This window comes from Fundulus heteroclitus, chromosome 21 (assembly GCF_011125445.2).
Source record: "Fundulus heteroclitus isolate FHET01 chromosome 21, MU-UCD_Fhet_4.1, whole genome shotgun sequence".
NCBI lineage: Eukaryota > Metazoa > Chordata > Actinopteri > Cyprinodontiformes > Fundulidae > Fundulus > Fundulus heteroclitus.
In genome coordinates, this window is record NC_046381.1 from 11,990,868 (window position 1) to 12,013,204 (window position 22,337).

General features: G+C 42.2%; 2 protein-coding genes across 4 annotated transcripts in view; one reads left to right on the plus strand and one right to left on the minus strand.

The window, feature by feature from the left end:
• Positions 1-893, plus strand: part of acad11 (acyl-CoA dehydrogenase family, member 11) — a 39,851-nt gene extending 38,958 nt beyond the window's left edge. The window contains exon 20 of the mRNA XM_012853143.3: positions 109-893. Coding sequence (XP_012708597.2) covers positions 109-223 — 115 coding nt within the window. The 3' untranslated portion in view covers positions 224-893. The remainder of the gene's footprint in view (positions 1-108) is intronic.
• On the minus strand, positions 451-20,594 carry LOC105918127 (U2 snRNP-associated SURP domain containing). Of its 3 annotated transcripts, XM_012853141.3 has the most exons (26): positions 20,469-20,594; positions 19,649-19,747; positions 19,411-19,525; positions 18,005-18,129; positions 17,838-17,908; positions 17,649-17,737; positions 17,458-17,493; positions 17,267-17,349; positions 15,642-15,807; positions 15,314-15,525; positions 14,887-14,930; positions 11,116-11,220; positions 10,959-11,025; positions 10,685-10,848; positions 8,460-8,622; positions 8,290-8,369; positions 8,111-8,198; positions 7,859-7,996; positions 7,569-7,758; positions 6,575-6,655; positions 6,441-6,492; positions 6,188-6,335; positions 3,084-3,194; positions 2,871-2,998; positions 2,605-2,790; positions 451-813 (listed from the first exon to the last, which is right to left on the minus strand). In XM_012853141.3, exons 1-26 carry the CDS (start codon positions 20,508-20,510, stop codon positions 675-677), a joined length of 2,922 nt encoding a protein of 973 aa, XP_012708595.2. In that variant the 5' UTR covers positions 20,511-20,594; the 3' UTR covers positions 451-674. The 3 variants fall into 3 exon arrangements, with proteins under 3 accessions (XP_012708595.2, XP_012708596.2, XP_021166588.2); XM_012853142.3 differs by lacking the exon at positions 17,458-17,493; XM_021310913.2 differs by lacking the exons at positions 14,887-14,930; positions 15,642-15,807; positions 17,267-17,349; ... (5 more) ...; positions 19,649-19,747; positions 20,469-20,594 and having other exon boundaries at positions 469-813; positions 15,314-15,436.
• Between the last annotated feature and the right edge of the window lie 1,743 nt (positions 20,595-22,337).

Consider the following 22,337-nt stretch of genomic DNA (forward strand, 5'->3'; position numbering starts at 1 on the left):
TCCATCTGTTTATAAAGAATCCCTTTGACTACGACCTAATTTGCTGAGATGCACGTGTATTTCTGCTAAAACCTTTTCCCTGATTCCAGCGTCACTTTTGTTCCTTAGGTACTCGTACGTGCGGACGCTGCGACTCGCCGATGGACCGGATGAGGTGCACCTGTCCTCCATCGCAGGGCTGGAACTAAGGGATCAGCTAAAGCAGGCGCGGGCCAAGCTATAGAAAAAAAGACGGCGCGAAAGCTTAACAAATGAGTAAACTTAATCAATCAATGAATTAAAATAAATAAATAAAATAGACGCTTGTTTATTAGGAATTCGTTTTAATGTGAACTACAAAAACAGAAGTCGACAGCATGAATGTAAGACTTTTCCTCACACTCTACACGGTGTGGTCTACCACATGGATGATTTCCATTGGAAGGTGGAGAAATTAGGACACAAACATTATTTTTTTTTTTTTAAATCTTTACAATATAAAACAGCGGTGCCCCCCCCTCCCCCATCTACCAGATGCCAACCCATGCAACGCCTTCCACTCTTTGTTGTCCTCTCCGTTAGCCTTCAGACCCCCCCCCGGCTGCCAGAGCAGTTCGTCTTCAGATCGTGCGGCGCAGAGAAGGGGGAAGAGTGAGAGGGGCGGGTTTACAAGTGAACCACGAAAACAAGAGACGTCAGTGTTTGCTCTTCTTGGATTTCTTGTGAGATCGGTGGGGGGATCTGGACCTGGAGCGGGACTTCTTCGTGGATTTCTTGGGTGTCCTGGAGCGCGACCGCCTCGACCGTTTTGGTGTGCGAGGTGAAGATGGGGATCTAGTGGGATGAAAGGCATGTTAGGTTTAGCTTTTGTAAAGTATCAAATGAAACCAGGCGTATGCATGCACTTAAAAAAATTTCCTTACTAATGAGATTGGATTTCTTACCCACAAATGTGACGGCCACTTTGTAGCTTATTTAGTAGGAATAGGACCACATCGTCGATTTAAACGATTAATTTGGCTAATGCACCCACTGGGCTTACATGAATAGCAGCAATGCTTAATGTTTTTTTTTTTTTTTTTTACTTTAATACGAAGTTAGTTTGAAGTTACACAAGTGAAGCCTGTTTTTAGTTCATTGTGTAAAACCACCAGCACCAAACATATCTTTATCATTTACAACAGCAGGGCCGCCATCTTGTTTTATAAGCCTGTTTCACAGCACTTTGAATTCAGATCAACTCCCAGACGAAATGCTTCACATAAAATTACGTTTTTAAAATACTTTCTTTTATCTTTGTTAAAACATGGAAGGATGGAAAAAAATTGATTAACTGGATTTGGTAAAACTAAATCAGAGATTTTATTCTTAAGCCATATCGCCCAGCCCTGCTGTTGAGGTAAGAGCCCAGGGCTCCGTTTGAATAATAGCTCCTGTTCCTTGACCTTTTATGGGGTAAACAGAAGTCGTATGAGGAAAGGAGCTTCAGACCACCTTTAACTCTAACGTCATTGCGTGACGGAAACGCACATGAATGATGAGAGTGAGATCCGGGCCTAAGGCCTTCTGAACATGAACTATAAAGTGCCTGCGCTCTTCTCTCTATCTTCGTTGATTTCCGTGAGGGGGTGTGCTGATATATCATGTCACACAAAGAATTATAGAATACCTGAAGGCATAACTAGTCACTGGAGGGAGCATACAGGCTCCTTTTTCTACCTCCTTCCTTACTGACTGCAGTGATCATGGCGACCACTGACGCACTTCCACTTTGGCTAAACACTTCTTGCTCTGTAAGGGTTTTCGGATTGAGCCCGATTTATGCAGCAGTCTCTCCTTCATTAAAACAATTACCCAACATGATGCTGCCACCTCATACTTCACAGGTTGGATGTTCTCAGACTTGCAACTTTTCCCTCCAAATGTAACAATGGTTATTATAGCCGAACATTTAATTTTAGTTTAATGGGACCAGATGTCTTCGCCTCTGGTCCAGTCTCCTACCACAATCAGGGTTTTTACATTGCCTTTGGAGTAATGGCTTCTTCCTCCCTGATCGGCCTTTCAGCTGATTCCTTGTAAATGGCTCATTTCATGGTGGATAGCATCTTTACAAGGTCTGCTGCTGCTGTCTTGGGGGCTTATTCACACATTTTCCTCCTAAACAAGTTTATTTCTGGGACACTAAACCCATCTCCTTCCTGAACCGTGTGAAGGCTGAACATTGCTAACCCTTTTATACTAAATGAAGGAAACCTGAAAGCTCCTCTGCTGCCATCTGAAGACCGAACACAAGAAAGAGAAAACCTGTTTGGTTTGATTTCATTTTTCACATAGGGACGCGGTGTGTTTGAGGTGCTGCATCCACAGCTGTAGAATCATTTAAATGTCAAGTCAAATGTGAGTTAACCTATAGGAAGCCAACGTGACATTGTAATAATCTTCTGGAATTTCTGAAATTGTCTAAATCTTTTTGTCGCTAAATAAATAATGATAAAAGAAAACTAAAATGGTGTCGTTCTGTCATTTAGCAAATTAAATCCTTTTGGTAACCCCGTGCATGCTGAGGGAGGACATGTTGGTATGAAGTGTTGCTAAAAACCCGGCTTCAACGGGCCGTCCTACCTCTTGGAGGACTTTTTGCTGCTGGACCGAGGGGAGTCTTTATGAGACACGCGGGACGACGTGTCCTTCGGATACGACCGTTCGGAGCGCTCTGACCTCTCCGAGCGCTCCGAACGCGGCGAGGACGACCGGCCTCGCCTGCCGCCGCCCCTGGGGGGACTGGGAGAGCCGCTGTGATGCCGCTTCCTGCCAGGAGGAGAGACGTGTTAGAACGGGCGTGGGACCGGCGGGCGGAACGCCGACTCCACACAAAGCGAGCGCATCACCTTTCTTTCCTAGTCGGCGTGTCGTCCTTCTCCTTTTCCTTCTTCAGCTCTTTTAACCGCGTCTCTGCTTTCTCCTTCTCTTTTTTCTCCCTCTCCTTCTCACGCTCCAGCTTTTCTTTCTCTTTTTCCTTTCAGGAGAGTAAGCGAGGCAGTCAGGGTGTTGCTCAGCCTGGATCAGATAGCACGTAACCCGACAGCGACCTGGTGCCGTACCTTCTGCAGCAGCTTGTCCCTGTAGTGCTCCACCTGCTCCTGGATACTCTGGCCAGGCTTCTTGGGTCTTTTGCCAGACTCCAGCTCATCCTGGAACTTCATGACTTTAACCTGTTTTTACAAATGAAGCACAAGGGTAAAAAAAAAAATATTCTGACTGAATATCTGACGGCTTTTCTCGGAGGAAAGGCTTAATTTAAACGGCTTGGTTTCTTGGCACAGACCCAGCTGCTCAACTTTAGCCGACTATCTGTTAAAAGCCACTTATTGTGCATTAGGGATCATCTAGGGCGGGGATCGCACCGTGATGCCATCTCCACCGCAGCTACACGACTCCCCTCTACTCCTCCAGACCTGTGGCTCGTTATTTTGCGCAAACAGCTAAATAAATTTTTCCCTTGTCTGACCATGAGGCTTTTCTCCAGTGTGTGGCCACATGCTAGTTTCAGGTGGAAGGTGTGGGTTCTGGAGCCGGTGTAGGTACCAGATCTGCTCGGGCGCTTCGCCGATGACGTCACAATATGGCAACTCCAGTCAAACAAACTACATCGCTCGCCCGCGGTCTCAATTTGTTACAAATCAATCTTATTTTGTTATTTTACGGTTATTTTCCAGTAACTTAATCGAGGCGTGAAAACTTTTAGCATCATTTTGGAATGCTTGTGTGGTAGTCTGACAATTTAAAATCGGTAATTTTGCTGGATCAAAGTTACATCTTAAGAGATATTTCATTCTTCCAATTTTTTTGAAAAAGTTGCGAAGGGAAACTAAACCATAAAATCTTTTAATTTTTTATAAAAGTCTGCAGCCTTTTTAATTTTATCACGGCATTCATCACTTTAAAATCAATAACGTTTGTTCCTTCTCTTTCTACTGATATTACTATGTCGTTCTTTCTGATCACGTTTTTTATACCAGATGAAATTGTGATGAATTTGATAAAAAAAATTTATTGCAGTATTTGGTATATTTAAGATATATGCTGGATATATTAATATTAATTTGGCTATCCCTTCCATTTTTGTTAACAATATTCTTCCAAAAATTTAAATGTTCCTTTGGAGCCAACTGTCAAATATTTGTCATTATACCTAAATATTTTAGCTAATTTTTATCAATTAAAGTGGTTTGATTATTTTGAATTGTTAAGATTTCACATTTTGCCATGTTCATCTTTAAGCCTGAAGCTTTTGATAAAAAAAGAAACCGCTAAATTAACTAAATAAAATTGATTTGTTACAAATGCAGACCGCGGGCTCAATGTAGTTTGTTTGAGTGGCGTTGCCATAATGTGACGTCATCGGGAGGCGGAAGGCCCATGGCGAATTTCTTCGTAAGAATTGTCCGTTTACAAAACGCAACCCCGCTCTTGTAGAAAACCTACACCCTGCTATAATTACGTTAGTAAGTTGTCCGGACCAATCAGAATGTTTTGCGTAATTGTGCAAACGTTAAACCAATTATGTATAGTGATGTCATCGGGAAGCGCAGGCCACCCGAGCAGATCTGGTACTTACACCGGCGCTACGTCTTCTGGGTTGTCCTGCTTTAAAGAAAAACAAAAAGTAGCCGAGCTGCAGCTTCGTTTTTTTAAGCTGCACTGTTAAAAAAAAAAAAAAAAAACATTTCTGCTGTTGGATTATGTGGGAAAACAGCAGCAAAACCTTTTTTTTTTTAAGAAACGTTAAACTGGAAACAAACCTGCAAGGAACATCCAGTAAAATCCCTCTGAGTCGTAATCAGATGCTAAACTTTGACAATCCAACAAACTTATCTGCCAAACACACATCAGTGAGAGCAAGACCAGCCACTGGGGAATAGATGAAAGTATCAGTATTTATAATCTTATGAGTCATAATGACCAAATGAAGTAAACCCAGACATGGGACGTCAAGAAAAGCCTAACATCCTGCCAAAGCACAAAAACAAAAAAAGCCAGTGTAGGCTTAAGTTTAGAATTAATTCTGTAGAATTTAAACAGAAAATTAAAGTGAAAAATTATATAAAGGCTACTTAAAATACGTGAGTAAAAGCACAGGAAGGAGGCTGAAGGCTGTTTTACAGCGGCTGAGCAAATGCGTCATCTTCTGAAAAGCAAAGCAACAGTGAAGTTGATTAAACTTTAGTCCCATTAGCTGCCAAAGAGTTTTGATGGAGACCAGCTGACTTCTCTCATCCGGGCTGCCTCTGTGCTTAAAGTTGTCCGTTTAATTGATTTGATCCATTTCCTTCAGAAAAATGTTGCTTCATCCAACATCTGGCACTGAAAACCTGCTGGGATGTTTCACATCTCTTAAGGTGTCTCTATGTGACCTCAGACAGCCTGGAACCTCCTGAACGGGCCGAGGGGGGAGACTGATGCTTCCAGGGGCATTTAAGAGAAACCGAGCTTCCAGAAATTTAGATGCAGGCGAGTGACGGTAGCTAGGGAAATGTTTACTGGAATAGTCGAGGTATTGTGAACGTCGCACGTAGAACTAACTAACATAACCGTCACATCGTCCAGCCTACAGATCATCAGCTCGCTTCCCTCTGGACGGCGACATCTTGTGGCGTAATGCAGGCCTGCACCTCGTTTCTAGACATCCTAACCACTGTCCTTCCACCGGAGACGACAGCTTGGGTCAGACCGGTGAGACCTGGAAGATATTCGGGTCTTTCTACAAGGATCCAACAGGAGGCCAATATTAAGCTCTTCACATTAACGGCCTATTACAGCCAAGGAACCATCTCATCATGTCCGATATGAACAGCAGTCAAAGAAACTGCAACAAGTGAACAAAACGAGGCTGTTTTGAAGAACCTAAAGTATAAAAAAGATGTTTTTCGTCATTTTACTTTTTTTTTGTTTGCTGCATAACACGGTATACTGTCGCCTGATAGTTTTGATATTTTCATTCTGCATCTAGAGCGTAGAAAGCAATAAAAACAAGGAAAAGCCGTTGAATGTTGACTTGCAGCATCCGTCCACATCAACCTTGCAGTCGTATGATCAGGATGAATAGATTTAAAGCCCTGAGTCAGTAAGACATTCGTGGCAATGGTGAGCGTACGTGAACCTCTAGCTGGAATAACATGCGCTATTTGCAAAATCATAAACGAACCTCAATCTCTCTGAGCTTGGTGCGTTTCTCCTCGTTCATCTCGGCCATCTTGGCCTTATTATCAGTGTCGTCTCTGATGGGGTTGGAGCTGCTCTGGTTATCCTCTGAGCGAGGGCTCCTTTCTTCAGCGTCGCTGTCGCCCTCACCCCTGAAGAGAATGCGATAAAAGCAGAGAAAATAAGTTTGCAGATTCATTCAGACCAAACGCCTAGAGCAGGAGAGATAAAAAAAAAAAAAAAAACACCCAACTCACTTTTTGGCTTCTTCTGGTTGCTCAAATACCTCCCATTTCGATGTTGTGACAGCTGAGGAGTAAAGACACGTTTAACTCCGAAAACCAGAACCTAATATCTGTGATTTTACCAGCTAAAGGCTTTCCAACGTTACCTTGAGCCTGTAACTCTGTCTCATCCACCGCTTCCCATTTGGACGGCGCAACCTTGAAAGTAGCTCCCGCTGACTGGTCCACTGTCACCGCCAGAATAAAAGTCATTTAGATCAGATATTTGTAAATCTGTAACTATCAATTATCGGTATCTATTCATAATTAAGATTGTCCGGGTCAGGATTCTTTTTTTTTTTGCCTCCTCTGCACTGATCCTAGCCAATGAGGATTAGGAAGCTGTCTTAGTAACACAAACTTCCTAAAAGGGTATAAAACTAATATATATGCAGTACAATACAAAAAAAAGTCTTTGGCCCCATCCGATTGTTTTCATTTTTCCCCCCCTTTTTTTTTTTTACACCTAAATGTTTAAGATCAACAAACATTTTAATATCAGGCAAAGATAACCTGAGAAAATACAAACGGCAGCTTTCAAATGATGATTGTCTTTGTGTAAAAAGCGACTATTCGAGCCCGTCTAGATGTTACTGCCAGTTCTGGAGGATTACGAAATCCCTCGAACAGAAACTGTCAACGCAAAGTAGGCTGAAAGGGGGCGTATACTTTTTCACTGCACTAGCGGGTTGAAAACTAGCTTAATTGAACTGTTAGCTGCAGTGCTAAGCTAACGCTAGCATGTTTCCTCTCTGTTCGGATACAACTCGCCACTAATTAGGCTCGTGACTCGCAAACATTGCGACGTGATCGTGTTGACAACACAAAGTTGTCGTCCAGTTGCATAAACACGGCCCTTTGCTTTGACCTGCTCTCTGCGCAGCTGTCCCTCCTACACTGAGGACCGTCTTTGGATCTGCGTGCCGCAGACAGATAAGGAACTGCAGCAGACACTGGTTAGTTGTAAATGTAAAAAAACATTAAGGTTGTTTGAGAATACCAAGAATTAGAACAAAATGAGTCTAGCCAAAAATACACTTTTGGGAGTGTTTTTTTGGGGGGAATTTTTTAAGCATCTGTGCCGGTCCCTGATTCACTCACAAGGTATTCCATCTATGTCGTCGTCCAGGGTCTTGATAGGAACCCCGTCTAAGTCATCCAGAGGGGCCCCATCAATCGGGGCCCCGTCGATAGGTCCTGCATCAATGGGTATGCCGTCCACGTCCTCCAGAGGAGCTCCATCCACAAACTCGCCCAGTGGGGCCCCGTCGAGGTCTTCTGCGGGTTCGGGCTGAAACGAAAAATAAAAATAAATAAATAAAATCAAGCGAGAACCCAAGAACTTGAGTAAAAAAATTAATATCTGGTGAAGTGGCTGTGCGTTCCTTTACCTCCACAACAAGAGGGAGGACTTCCTTTTCTAAAGAGATGTTGACGAGGCCGAGGAAGATGTTCTGCAGCTTAATGAGGAAGGGGTCCGGGTACACGGCCCAGTCCTCCCACGCCCGAAAACATGACATCACTCGTTGCTACGGCGAAGCAGAAAGGAAAACAACCATCAAACCATGCAGACGGGCACCGATACGAGTCGCTAACAGAGTCACACGTGTCGCGCGTGAAGGCTGCCGAACCAACGGCGGCACCTTGAAGTTCTCGCTCTGCAGGTGTCCTTGTATCGCCTTGTACGTGGCATTGAGGTCGGCGAAGATCTGGCTCAGCTTCGTCTCAAAGCTATTGGGAACGAAGGAAAACAGATTCACTGAGATTTCCTGATTTTAAAAACCACCAAGCCATCAGAGTCTAATTAAACTCAATGACTTACTATTTCCTGTAGTAAGACGCGTTGGTTACTTTGGCAGAAGAGTTGTACAGCACATCGGAAACCAGATATAGCCGCGCAATCTGAAACATTGAGAAGCAGCGCGTGGGTTAGAGCTTGTTGGGGAAAGGTCGGCGACGAGCAGGGAGGGGGCTCTGGACGTCTGGACGTGCCTTCTTTGGTAGAGGGGTCTTCAGGATGGAGAGGGACTCCGTGATGCACTCCACGATCTCCTCTGCAGCTTCAGCGTGGGTCAGACAGAAGAGCATGGCCTCGGCGATGTCCCCCCTCCGCGGAGACAGACCGCGGAGCATCTCCTCCAGTTTGTCCCGCTCCCTTCACACGGAACAGCAAACTTTACAACCATTCGTGCCGTGTTAAAGGCGTCAAACAGGGCTGGGCGAACGGACCTGGACTAAATGAACGGGTCATTATGAAGCCTCTGCAGAACCCGGTTAGAAAATGAGATGATTCAGCTCCGTTAGAGCAGGAACACACCTAAAACACGCTGAACAGCGCCACAACGCCATGTTTAGACTCTTATATCAAATCATCTGTCTGTCTCGTCTTCAGCATATTTGCTGTTGGATTGTGGGTGTAACTGGGCCAGGAGTGAAACCCAACCCCTTCTCAGCAATGTGGTGCAGGGCCAGAATGGGTTCTGCCAACAACGTATGGGTCCCCGCAGTGGGATTTGCCCGTAAACACTCATGGAGGCATCTTGGTGCCCTACCCACCTCCACCGAGTCCTTTCTCTGCAGAGGAGCGAAAGGAGCTCTCCTGGATAACGCGGCTCCTCGTCTTGAGCCCATCCAGGTTTCCGTAGTTCCTACCCAAGCTTAATTGCAACGCTTTCAATTCGTCCCTTCCTACCAGCTACTTTAAACAACTGCACCACATTAACCACTGATTCTAATGACCCATTGTACTTTGTGATCCCTATCTTGAAAGGTGCTCTACAAAAAGCTTTTCTAAGGATTGCTGCCTATTCTTTGAGTCTTTTATATGAATTGAGGGATTTGAAAAGTCATCCAGATGTTCCAATCTCATGTATGATTCAAATTAATGTTTTAAATTTCAGATCAATTTGTAATAAACCATTTTCTCTGGTTGTGGCTCTTATTCTTATTTGGAACACCTGAACCTAAAATGTCTTTACTCTAAGCGAGCTTCTGCAGGCGGACATTTATTACCCTTAGACCATTTTTTCCTACAAAGTGTTGTAGAGTACAAGTAGAAAATAAAACTATACGTTAGACTGAAAGCAGGTGTGAGAATCTCCCCTAGTGGGTGTGAACTGACCGAGTCCCTAAAAGGCATCCTGCGTCCGACAGCTGAAAAAGCGTCTGAAACGCTCTGGTTGAACTGCTCTGCCTGCAGTAGAAAGGACACCTGACCTAGACGGAGGGGCCCGTTTTCACCGAGGAGGCGACTCTCGCCCCTGCTGCAACCTAAACATGAACTCTAGGAGACGCCAACAGAGCTGCATCAACCTAAACAAAACATCAGGCACCCTCCTCTCCACCACCGCCCCATCAGGACCAGCGGGTGGAGATCAACCCGCGCTGACAACAAACGCCACTTTGTGTCGAGAAAGCAGTCGTGAGCCTTTGTGGACCTGACAAGAAAGTATTAACTCCATGACGGTAGAGGTATGTTCAGATGTAAACCTCCAACAACTCATTAAACAACACTCTGGCATTGAGCATCAGTACAGTATAACTATATGTGCTGGGTTTGAGGGTTTAAAGCTCTTTCGCTATAGTAGAGACCGACTTCTAACCCCAGAGAAAAAACTGGACCAAATCTTTTTTAGATCATTTTCCATCACTGTGAACCGACTGACTGAAGAGATCACAGGATTTCTATAGAGGTGCACAGGCTGACCAGGGTGGGTCTAAAAAAATCTAGCAATTGTTTTTAATATTTAGGTTTTAGAGACTTTTAAGTGAAATGAGAAGAAACAAAAACAGGAGTTTGCTCCTCCATTTTCAAGAGTAGGAGGGAAAAAAGCCGGTGCCATGAATTAACACCTAGTCACCAAATAAATGCTGATTTACCAGTAAAACCATTGAAATACTCATCAAGCCAAATGCTCTTAACACAGCCACTGTTTAAACTGAAATATATAAAAGGATTAGACTTTTTTTCTTTATGAATATTAAGACTGCCTGTTGAAATTACCACTGCAGTGCGTTCAGTTTAAATGCCCTCTGGTCTTTAATTTCACTGCGTCAACCTCAACTCTTTTTAGCCAATTTTATCTGTTAGCTTGTATCCGTTTTTATAGATTGTCGGTTTTCCTGTTTGGTTGGCCGTGTTTTTGAATAACACATCGACGTCGCCCAAGGTCACAAGTTAAACAAGCTGGACAGCGATCATCAAGTCATAAACATACTCTTCTTTCAAGGAGCCTTTCTTGTTGGCCTCCTCCTCCTCTTCCTCTTCGTCGCCGTCGTCATAAGGACCGTGGAGGTACGGGTTAAGAGGAGGCGGGCGCCATAAAGAGCCGTTCTTAAACATTCTAAAGTCATCCGTTCGCCATTTGGCCGGAGATTCACCCTGAAACATGAAACATTTGCTTTCAATATAAAAAAAACAACAACAACAACAACAACAACAGCGCAGAAACAACATTGGAAGGAACGTGATCACTATTTAAAGAAACGGACCTGTAGTATGGTGTAGAGCTTCCACCGATAATATACATGTGCTGGACTCTGGTTGTCAAATAAAAACCTGAAAGAGAACAAACCCAGCCATCAGAGCTACATCTGAGCGCCGGCGGAGAGTAAACCTGGAGCGCATTCGCTGGGAAATTCGACCCACCTGTACATCGGATTGTTAATTTCTCTGTTCATGATCATGGCTTCAAACATTGGGCCTTCACGCACCACAAATTCGATCATGCGGTGGATGAGAGAGAGCAGATTCCTACAAGAAAGACACAGTTAAAGCAAACTGATTCAGACTGGACTGGAGTCTTGAGCACTGCTTCCAGCCTGCCTCATTAAAAAAACTAAATCACACTTGGTGGTTTGACACCTGCAGCAGTCATCTCCCCCCCCAAAAAATACAATATTAATTATCATTTATAACTACACCAATCATCTCTCAAAAAGATGAATACGACCACAAGCGTCCTGCACTTTTTGCATGTGGCTAAAATACCCTGGAAGGGTGAAGGACAATAAGTATTAGCTTATAGGAAAGGACTTTTTAAAAGACGTCTGATGGGGACGACTGTTTAAGAGGTGTCAAATCACCAGTAAGAAGTTTAGCAGAACTGTAACTACATCTTTCTGTTAATGTTGACATAAATACCAGAAATTAAAACATAATTTGACACCAAAACCAGCATGAATTTAAGATAAATTAATCTTTTCTATGACTTTAGGTAATTCTTTCATTATTAAAGGGTTTCTGCAGGTTTTACTGAGTCCGATTTTTTAAGACTTGAATGAATTCCCAATAAATAACGTTAGGCAGTTAACCTAATGGCTTTTTCAATTACAGTCATATTCAATAAAATATAATCACACAAACAGGCCTCTTAATTCAATTAAATTTTATTTATATAGCGCCAATTCATGAAACACGTCATCTCGAGGCACTTTACAAAGTCAAAATCAATCATATTATACAGATTGGTCAAAAATGTCCTTAGAAATGCTTTTTGTAAGGACCTTTTTTATTAAACATACTTTTGATTTCTGCATGAGAAATGTTGCTTTTTTTATTGGTCTGATGCAATATTCTAATCTTGAGCATTGTTTTTATTATGCTAGAGCTGAAGGGGAAAAAAATCCAAATTAAGGCTTAAAAACATCATCAATCTGTGTTTATCCATATAATTTGTTTCCCTTTGTGAATTAAGTTACTGAAATAAATGAACTTTCAATAATATTTTAATCTATTGAATATGACTGTATTATTCATAATTTACTTTACTAATAAATGATCGTCAACTTGCTGTAATTCAAGTCCTAGCTTGTTGCAAAAAATAAAGAAAATGTGGAAAAGGGAAATAAATACAATGTCGGTTCTAACGCGAGAAATTTGGACATTTTTAGGACTTTTTAAAGCCAACACTTCAGATTAATGAGTTGAAGATGAAGACTTTTTGCAACCCTGCAGAAACCCTGGAATATGGTAACACCTGTGCTTATTAAAAGGCAAAAGTGCAACTGATTTTAATGACATTGCACGGCCAGAATTAGATCAAATAAATAATCCTACTTGGAAATCTTAGAGAAATAAGCAACAAGTGGAGCTGTATATGTCTGGCAAAGAGGCAGGGGAGCATTGAAAAGACGTTGGACTGACAAAAGCTTTTACCAGTACAACGGCTTTCTAAACCCCCCCATCCAGACTAATTTAGGGTTAAAAAAAGAAAAAAAAAGTGCAACATTGTTTGCCTGGACTAGATTATCGACTGGCTGACTTTGTACTGCCTAAATAGGTGCAAAGGGGATTATTTAACAAGTTTAAGGGAAATGTGTCTTGCAGCTTGTAAACAATTAGCCTGAAGTGACCAACAAGATAAAAGGATGTCTTTCATTTGACAACACAGATAACATTTATGTGTATTGGAGCCGATCGTACCAATGGCGGGGTAAAATTCTGTATACTTTCCCAATCCATCCCATGATGCTTTTCAGGTCCCTCGCTGCCGCAGACAGTTCAACTTGTGCTGCTCACCAAGGCCAATGTCAAAGGTCATTCTGGGGCTAATTCTACAGTGGGTTTGTTGGCAGGGGGCCAGATTTCATCGAGCTCGCCCATAGAGTGACGGAGGCCAAGGGGGGGGGGAGACGGTCTGAGTGAGCAATGGCCAGAGAGCCGGCTTCCAAAAGTACAGATCTAGAGTCAGCAGATTGTGAATAAGGCGGAGTTCCCCGACATTATTCTAGGCTAACGTCGTCGCATGTTCGTTTAGGATGTGGAAGGATGAGGCTGTTGGCTACGGCGAGGTTTTTGCAACGCAATTAGTTCCTTTACCTGTAGCAGATTTCATTTTTACAGTGAGTTTCTTGAAGTCAGAAAAATCCTCGACGCGGCGGCAGGACCAGCAACCCGAACCCGTTTTAGCCGACCTCAGCGACTTAAAACGATTCCAACTGAAAATGTATGAAATACAGCTAGAGGTGCCCCCAGAAAGAGCCGAACGACAGCTTGATTAGTGACTGGCTGGTAGGAATGGCCAATTTGTTGTTTTCATGTAAAAAAAATATAAATAATAATAGCTGATGGATCCTGTAGTAACAATAACAGACTAAGTGATTCCAAAAAAAGGTAAACAAAGCAACTGGACTTGTTTTCCGTAGTTGAAGACGTTTCGCTTCCTCTCCAGGAAGCTTTCTCAATTCAAAAAGACAATTTTATACAACTTTATACAATCCAATGGTATAAAGCTTGTTACTCCACATTACTCCAGATTTTTTGAATTGAGAAAGCTTCCTGGAGAGGAAGCGAAACGTCTTCTACTACGGAAAACAAGTCCAGTTGCTTTGTTTTTTACCTTTTTTTGGAATGACCATGACCTGGATGACTGAGAATCTTCACCAGCAGACTAAGTGATGGCATTTGGCCCCAAAAACTGTTAGCCTTGTTAGGATTGTCAGCTTTGCTTTTCTGTCCGATGGGTCCGTTTTATTCTCAGAGCGAAGGTTTAGGTGAAGCTCCAAATGCCTGCAGTGTTACATGAATTTTCAAATACTTTGTGTCAGAGCAAGAAAATAAAATCTCATGATCGAATTTAAGGGGACATCGGCCATCCCTCCTGGTCAGTTTAGCCCTATACCAACCACCACCTGACTGGGAGGACGACGACTCTTGGATCTTGACGCCGTAACTGAGTCTCGAAGCATTTCTCAGTATCGGTGACGTATTTAAAATGAGGTCAGATTAAGCACAGATCTGTAGGAAGCTTTTTAGAAAGGAAACTATGTTGTACGACATACTATGTTGGCCCATTTAGGCTGCAAGAGAAAGCGCAAAACCTCAGCAAGTAGCAGGGAGATTCAATAGGATACGACCGTTTTATGCTTTTTGCCTCCAACCTCTGTAGGTTCACTGAACATGTTGGATTTGGAAATGCATGCAGGGACTACTTTAGTAACACTAAGCACAACTGCTGCCCACCTAAGAGAACGTGAAGCCTGCTGCGCTTCCTAATCTAAACCCGCGTTGCCAACGGGAACGTGTGGAAAACTGTCCTCGTGTCTTCCTGTATTATAGCTCTGAATCGGCTAGATTTGGCACCAAAACGTTCCCTTTCCCAAGAACTCACTGAAACATGACATTTCTCCACTAAAGGTAAGGGAACCATGACTTATACCATCACATAACCCCTCTTTAAAAGAAATCTGAACTAAACCAAGGACAGTGGCGGTAAACGAAGGAAGAAACTAAAAAAATAAATAAAACATGTCAGTGTTACACGAGTTTAAATGTGTGCCTCGACCATTGCTCACCCACACAGAACGGCCCCCCTGTAGGCATGCAGTGATCAATGGGTCCAACTTTTAGCTCCAAAATGGGATGTTATGTCTTTTCTAAGTTTGTACACCAATTTGAAAAAAAAAGAAAAACATGTACCTTTCTGTTGGGATAACCACTTTGACTATGGCTTGCGACAGAGTCTGTATATGAAGTCACATCAGATAATAAACAATAGAATGTGAGTATTGTTAAATAGGCAACAGGTGAAAAATATAAAAAATGCATTTCAAACTTCACAGAGAGAACACATTTCCTTTTACTAACATAAAACGCCAAACAAAGCCCATGATACGTTACCAAATTAGCCGTAAACACTTATCCATAACACAGGCTAACTGAATATATCCAAACTTTTCCTATTGTGAAGCTAATAAATCGTATTTAACAAGGAAGATAAACCTATCGAATAAACTATTAATAAAACCTGCACTGACTGCCGACTACAAAGGCTAACACAATGCCAGCACAGATAAAAAAAACACGTCCATATGCCATCAAAGCCCAGCCTGACGTTGGGAGTTACCTTCTCGAACTCCTCCTTGTTTTTGGGCGGAGGAATCATTGGAGCGTTGGGGTTCTTGAGCCGCTCTCGGGTCTGTGCGTTGAAGGGTAAGCCGGAGGGAGGCGGCGGGAGCGTGTGCTCCATCAGCGAGGGAGGGATGTATATGGGATGTGGGGGGATGGGCACACCTTTGCCCCATCCCAATTTCATTTCAAAGTTCATAATCATTTTCCCTAGAGTTTTCGGAAAGCAAAAAAAATAAAAGAAGAGGTGGTGAATACATAATCAGGGTGGAGTGATATACAAGCAATTTGTCAAGTCTTTATGAGGAAAAAAAAAAAAAAAGTACCATTTAGGTTCTTGAGGGCTCGCTCAGCATCCCTCCTGTTCATAAAGGCCACAAAGCCACAGTTCCTCTCCCGAGCCCTCTCCTCATCCGTCCTCGGCCACATGATTTTCACGCTGGCCAGGGGGCCGTAGCGGCCAAATTCTTGACACAACATCTCCTCGTTCATCTGTGATGATTCAAACAGGAAGTATTTGTGAAAAAATGCCGACTCAGAAATAAACAGTGGCAAAGAAACACTCCTAATTCTATGCAAGGACACAAAACAACGCATTTTATTTTGTTTATTTGACAAACCAAAACGTAACGGATGACAGTAAAACAGGAAATTATGTATGATTTAGTTTCCATTTCTCATACAAAAAGAAAATCTGAAAAAAGAAAACCCCTAAATACGATCCAGTGCAACCAGTGATGTATTTGATGAATAGTGTCCGTGTGTGTGACTCGTTCTCAGATCGAAAACCCCTGATCTGTCAGGGCCTCCGAGGTTTCAGAAAACAAGAAGCATCACGAAGGAGGACGAACAAACCAGACTGGTCAGGGAAAGGTAAGTTAAAAACAAACAGAACCACCGGCCTTCAACAACTCTCTCGACTCAATTCATCACCTGAACACAGAGAGAACATGGACACCAGCCTGAACCAACAGGCCAGGCTAGGAGAGAAGCAGAGAAGCCGCCAAGAGGTCCATGGAAGCTCTGGAGGAGCTGCAGAGATCCACAGCTCAGGAAAAGGAATCTTTTGACTGGACAGCTTGTAGTCGTGTACTTTAAAGATCCGTCCTTTATGGGAGAACGTTCAGAGCAAATCCAGTGTTGACAAAAAGTAATTAGACTTTATGATCAAAGTTTGATGTATGTGGTGGGAAAACTAACATCAACCAAAACACATCACCCATCCAACCAGCCATCGGTACTGGCAGCAAGGACGCTTGTCTTCAGCTCGGACAAGGAAGCGGGTCCGAGTTGAAGGGAAACAGGTGGAACTAAACGGAGATTGTGGAAGCGAAGTGGCGAGGCGTACCTTCCAGCAGAATAAAGACCCTAAACATGGAATCAGAATCCCGGTTCTGACATATTCTTATTTTGGACTGGCCCAGTCAAAGTCCAGATCTGAATCCGATCTACTGCAAGTCTTTAACACTGAAAACGAAGATGTTCTCCACCCAATCTGCCTGAGTTTGAGCTACCTCGCAAAGAAAGATGGGCAAAAATCAGTGGTCTGTAGATTGAATCAAACAAAATGCACACTTAATAAGTTATGGGCAACTTTTGATCCATGAGATTACAAAAAATAAATACATCAAAGTTAATGAGCGAAACACGTGAAAATGGGTTAGGAATACTTTCTGAAAGCACAGCAAGGAACATTTGAAGAAATTCCAAGAAAAAGGTAAAAAACAAAGCAAATGGACTTGTTTTCCGTAGTTGAAAAGGACGCTTTCAACCAGTTGCTTTGTTTTTTACCTTTTTTTGGAATGACCATGACCTGGATGACTGAGAATCTTCACAAGCATTTGAAGAAATAGAAAACCCAGCTACCATTACAAAAGCATGGCCATTTCATTTAGCTCATCAGTTGACCTTTCAATGTATGTCTGGATAACAAAAATATTTATATAAATACCTGTGGGTTGATGTTTCCAAGATACAAGTTAGTAGTGGATGGATCGCCGACATCGTGGGAGCCCGGCGCACAGTCGTCCAGAACTGCAGAAACAGAAAGGAGACAAGAGTTTCCTGTTGCTGTCTGACAGCTGCGCTCGTTCTCTTAGCAAGTTGGAGATATTCACGGTCACTGTATTAAGACAAAATTACCACTGGACGGACGGTTTCTTCTTGAAGAACCATCCGCTAAAAAAAGCAGAAACGCAGTATAAATTTTGTTTCAGGAGGAAAGCGGCACAAAGTGGGCGGGGGAGGAGGGGAGTGGAGCGGGGCTGCTGGGAGGACCCGCCTCAGGCCCGGTCAGCACACAGAAGACACTAAAGCAGCTTAAATGCACTCACAGGAGCGTCTTCCCTCCGATCCAGGCAGGGGTTCGAAGCGACTGACGCGTCCTTTCATCCTGTGCCTTTCATCCCTCTCTTCCTGGATCCTGAAACAAGTGGCACAGAATGAAATAAAAAAAAAAAAATCTTATATTAGCAAACAATTAGAACAACGGGAAGCTAATTTTGACGTAAGAGGAATCATACTGTTTAAGTTCTTCTTTAAAAAGCTCCAAGTTGCTCTTCTTCTTTTCCTTGTCACTGGCTTTCTTTGCAGCCTGTAAACGAAAATTCAACCATTACTACCAACGTTAGAGCAAATCCTTCTGAAGCACAAACGAGAGACACCATGAGTTGACCTCGGAAGAGCTTACGTTTCTTTTGTCTGCTGGTAAAAACTGGGATGGGGTCTCCAGAGGCAGGATGCTTTTCGGCTGGGTCTCAAAACGTGATTTGGGCTTGTATAGTTTTCCCTTTTTGTCATCAGAGGCCGCTTCGTCTGAAAGGACAAAGAGTTTGCTCAATCCAAAATTTACTCCCATTAACGTTGTTGGTTTTTAGGCAGAAAAGTGCCAAGAAATCCCATAGTGGGTCGACACGCTCTGATTTTCCATTCATCCATTATCAGCTGGTTGGAAATAAATAAAATACTGAATCTCTTTCCAATCAGTGAAAACCACCACAACCACACGAAGCAAGGCCAGATCAACAACACTCTTCAGTGTGGGAGCTGTAACTAAAAGATGAAGATTTAACTGAGATCTTTTCAGGATGAATGATATTTAGAAGAGAGGGTACAGGAAGTTTATATGTGTGTGGCTTATCCATCTGGGCTGCCTCAACAGAAAGCTGGACAAATCGCCACGGCAAGTTGCTCCGTTTTAATCTTTTTAAGAGTCCACTTCCATCCGCCCTTGAACACGCCGCATCAGCTATTGTTGAAAGCTTTTCTGTGATCTCACGGTTGAGGTAAAGGGCTAATAATACAACAAGTGGCCACAGTTAGTAATGCTAACATTGCTAAATGCACCAAACCCCCATATAAAACGCAATAGACAGTCTAAAATGTAAACGCTGATCATTTTGTCTTTATCTTCATAAATACGTGAAACTGTGTTTGACTGCAGATCCCTGGAGCTCAGATTTGATCAAATCTACATTAGTTTTGTTTTTTCGGTTTTTAAAAATTTTCATTTGTTGCATGTTCATCCTATTTTTCAGTCTCGCTTCCTCTCTTCTCCAGTGACTTGCTTTAATTTGTGAAGCCTAGAGCATTATTACATTTATATCAATGATTCTGATTACTTTAGGCTGTTTGTATGAATATGGGAATGTCGTAAAAACCGCAAAAAAATTAAATAAATCTACCTACAGGTATTTATAAAGTCACCTTGAACCCTGACCTTGAATATTGATGTATAAAACAGCTAATACTCTATTTCTTTCAGATGTGCAAAAATGAAGAATAAAACATCGGTGAGACATCATCTACATTGTAAATGAAACATGATTTCTTTTTTTTTTAGGGTATGGCTTCATATGGCTGCTGCCCCATGGAGCACATGAAGGATTTTGCTTTTTCTGCAGAAGGTCAGCTTCTAGTTCCTTTCTACTTTGACAGGGTTAGCTTTGTTGCAGTTGTGCTGTTTTCACATACAACGTTTTGCTGCCGCCTTTGTTGGTGCGCCTTTCCTGAGCCACCGCAACAACGTCTCCGTCCAGGAACGTGTTTTGACGACGCAAAATCTGAACAGCAACACTGATTAAAGAGAAATCGTACCTTTCGATGCGTTCGCCAGACCCCCACGGACAAATGCTTTGACTTTGCCCTCCCCTCCTCCCTCAAAAGCAGCAAGAAACTCTTCGTAAATCTCTGCTGCCGCTCGCTCATCTTCCTGAACAGAGAAGGGGGAGAAAAATCAACATAACATAAATAAATATAAAGCAAAAATATGTTGTTTCATGAATAATCATGGAGACTGAATACATGCATATTCATAAAAGAGGTCCCAACTTGCCTTTTTCTTAATTTCATCTTGCTCCTTCTTGCTAAGGGTCCTTTTTGCCACAGCCATCTTGCCGATGCTGAAAGACTTGAGTTTGCTCTCAAGCAGCGCCTGGTGATGCAAAACAAGGAACGGTTACGTTTCAACCTTTAGAATCACTCTGAATGACATCTTGTCAACAACAACAACAGCAGCAGCAACACGTTGACCTAAGCAGAGGCCGAGCAAACCTTGTAAATGCTAATCAGACACCGTGACAGATGACAGCTATTGTGTCCCGTACCTGTAACTCTTAACGCCATATTTAGTGCAAAGCAGCAAAACCCAGCACAAATATCTGCTACGTCACCGTGTCCGTTTTGACGACTGCACGCTTTCTTCTGAGTTACAGTCTTACGATTAAAAATCAACCAGAGGCCTAGCAGCCTGATGTAAACTGCAGCGGGACTGGCTGAATGCAGCGCGCTGAGCGGCTAATGTTACCATAACGCCCGCCCCTCACAGAGCACACACATAACACCCAGCGGTTGGAAATCCTCTTTTGTGTGTTAAACATTACCTTTTCAAGTCATTAGCTCTGATTTTTATTCGTTTTCTAAACGCCTACAACAGTGACTTAGTCCCGGGGAGCCTTAGCTAGCACGTTAGCTTAGCTAAGCTAACATGAACGGGTTTCGTTAGAGCGGTGGTTTCACTTTTCAGTTAGTGTGCGTAGCTCTGACTGGAGCCACCGTGTTAACACCTAAAGTTTTCCAGGAATGCAAAAAAACGACATCGCTATCACAGGAATAGGAAAAGCTTAGCTAACACGAGGACAAACGGTAAATTTCACCTTAGCGCTAGCTTTTTGAGAGCCAGGCGTCCGGTCCGCCATCTTTCTGTGCAACTGAAAAGAAAATCGAGCACCGATAGCAGCTAAATTGAAAGCCCAGGTCGTACAATCGAATACCGAGTGAATGATTCTTACGGGTTTTTTTTCCCCCTCAGCTCAACTTTTTGAATGAAAAGCGTTTGCTCGGACAGAAAACACAATCAAGAATGGAAACAAACGTTTAAGGTATATCAAGGATGGCATAGAAGTGTGACAGCAAAGGGGAATTTTTTTTTAGATTGCACATGATGCCTAAGAGGGGTTTGTGTTTGCCACCTGGCTTGGCTCATTGGAAGGTATGAAAGACACTTTTAGGGACAGCAGCACAGTATTAATATGACTGGTCAAATGAGACAAAAAAAAGTTTAATAAAATAAACAATACATTTTGAAACAAAAAAAAATTAAGTTGATTATTGTAGAGGAAAGAGTTGAGACATCTGCCTTATTTGTGTTGAAAATTTTCCTTTTTTAACTAATCTGCTTAAAGAGTCCAGGGAAATGCTGTCTTTTTGTAAAATATTTGCATTATAATGGAAATAACAAAGAAAAATGTATTTGTTTGTATATCGTAGTGAAGTCCTGGATATTTAATTCAAAACCCATTGGCTGCACAAAGCATCACAACAGAACTGTTTTTTTCTTCCTCTGCCACTGTTATATAAAATTAATACTATTCAAAATATGAAACTCATATCAATATTTATTTCAAACTGGGATTTTGTGTGTGTGTTTGTTTCTGTTTATTTAGGTTATTGTGGCTGGCAGTTAATGAAAACACACAATTCTGCAATTCAGAACATTGAAAAACTTCATAAGACTTAATAAGATATTAAGATAAAACAAATATGTTTAATCTGGAAATGTCACCCTACTGCACAGCATATGATCTCAGTTACTGGCTGATTTCAGTTATTGGCTGTGGTTCCTTTGGCATGATAACTGCATCAATGGGTGGGTGAAAAGTTTTGCTGGAAAATAAAATCAGCATATCCATTAAGTATGGGAGCCCATAAAAACTTATTTTTTCATAAAAGTGGCAGAAATGGGCTTCCATAATCAATGCATGAGAACAGCAAAAAAAAAAAAAAAAGAAAAAAAAAACAGAAAAGGTCCAAGTCACTTATTAAGTTCCTATGTGGGGGCATATATTATCAGCTGGTGCTGGCTACTGGAAATATGAGCACACCTCATAATTCCCTTTGTTGACAAGCATTGATTGATGCATTTACTTAAAAAAAAATCATAATGAAGGAAAAGAGTGAGGTTGAGTGTCAGGCAAAGCAAGATTTATCTGTGTATAAGAGCAAACAAAGTTTAATTAAAGAGGTAAGTTTAACAATATCCCTTACATACATGAATACATACTTTACATAAAAGTAAACCCCTTCTAATATAATTCAACCAGAATCAGGTTTACTGGCCATGATCTTTTGCACAAACAACAAATTAGGTTATGGCGCTCACAACAAACAGACACAAAGTGTGAATTTATAAACAGAAGTATGTACATGTGTCGATGTAAATTCTCTGTTATCAGAACAGCAAACAGGCTTGGTTTCTAAAATGAAGATGACGTTAGTGCACGGTGCAACCTACCAGTCCTGTTTTGGGTAAAACACTTAAACCAAGAATGTGAAAGTTGCCATGTCCTTGATATGTTTGTATCTGTTAACTCTGCGCACTCCAACTGCACCTGTACTTGGGAATCTCACACTTTACGTAGACAAATGAACGCATCACAAGACACATCAACATATGTTTGGCACAAATGGAACCCCATACAAAGCAGCATTGATGTGAAACCTACTACACTTTTCCTTCCACTAAA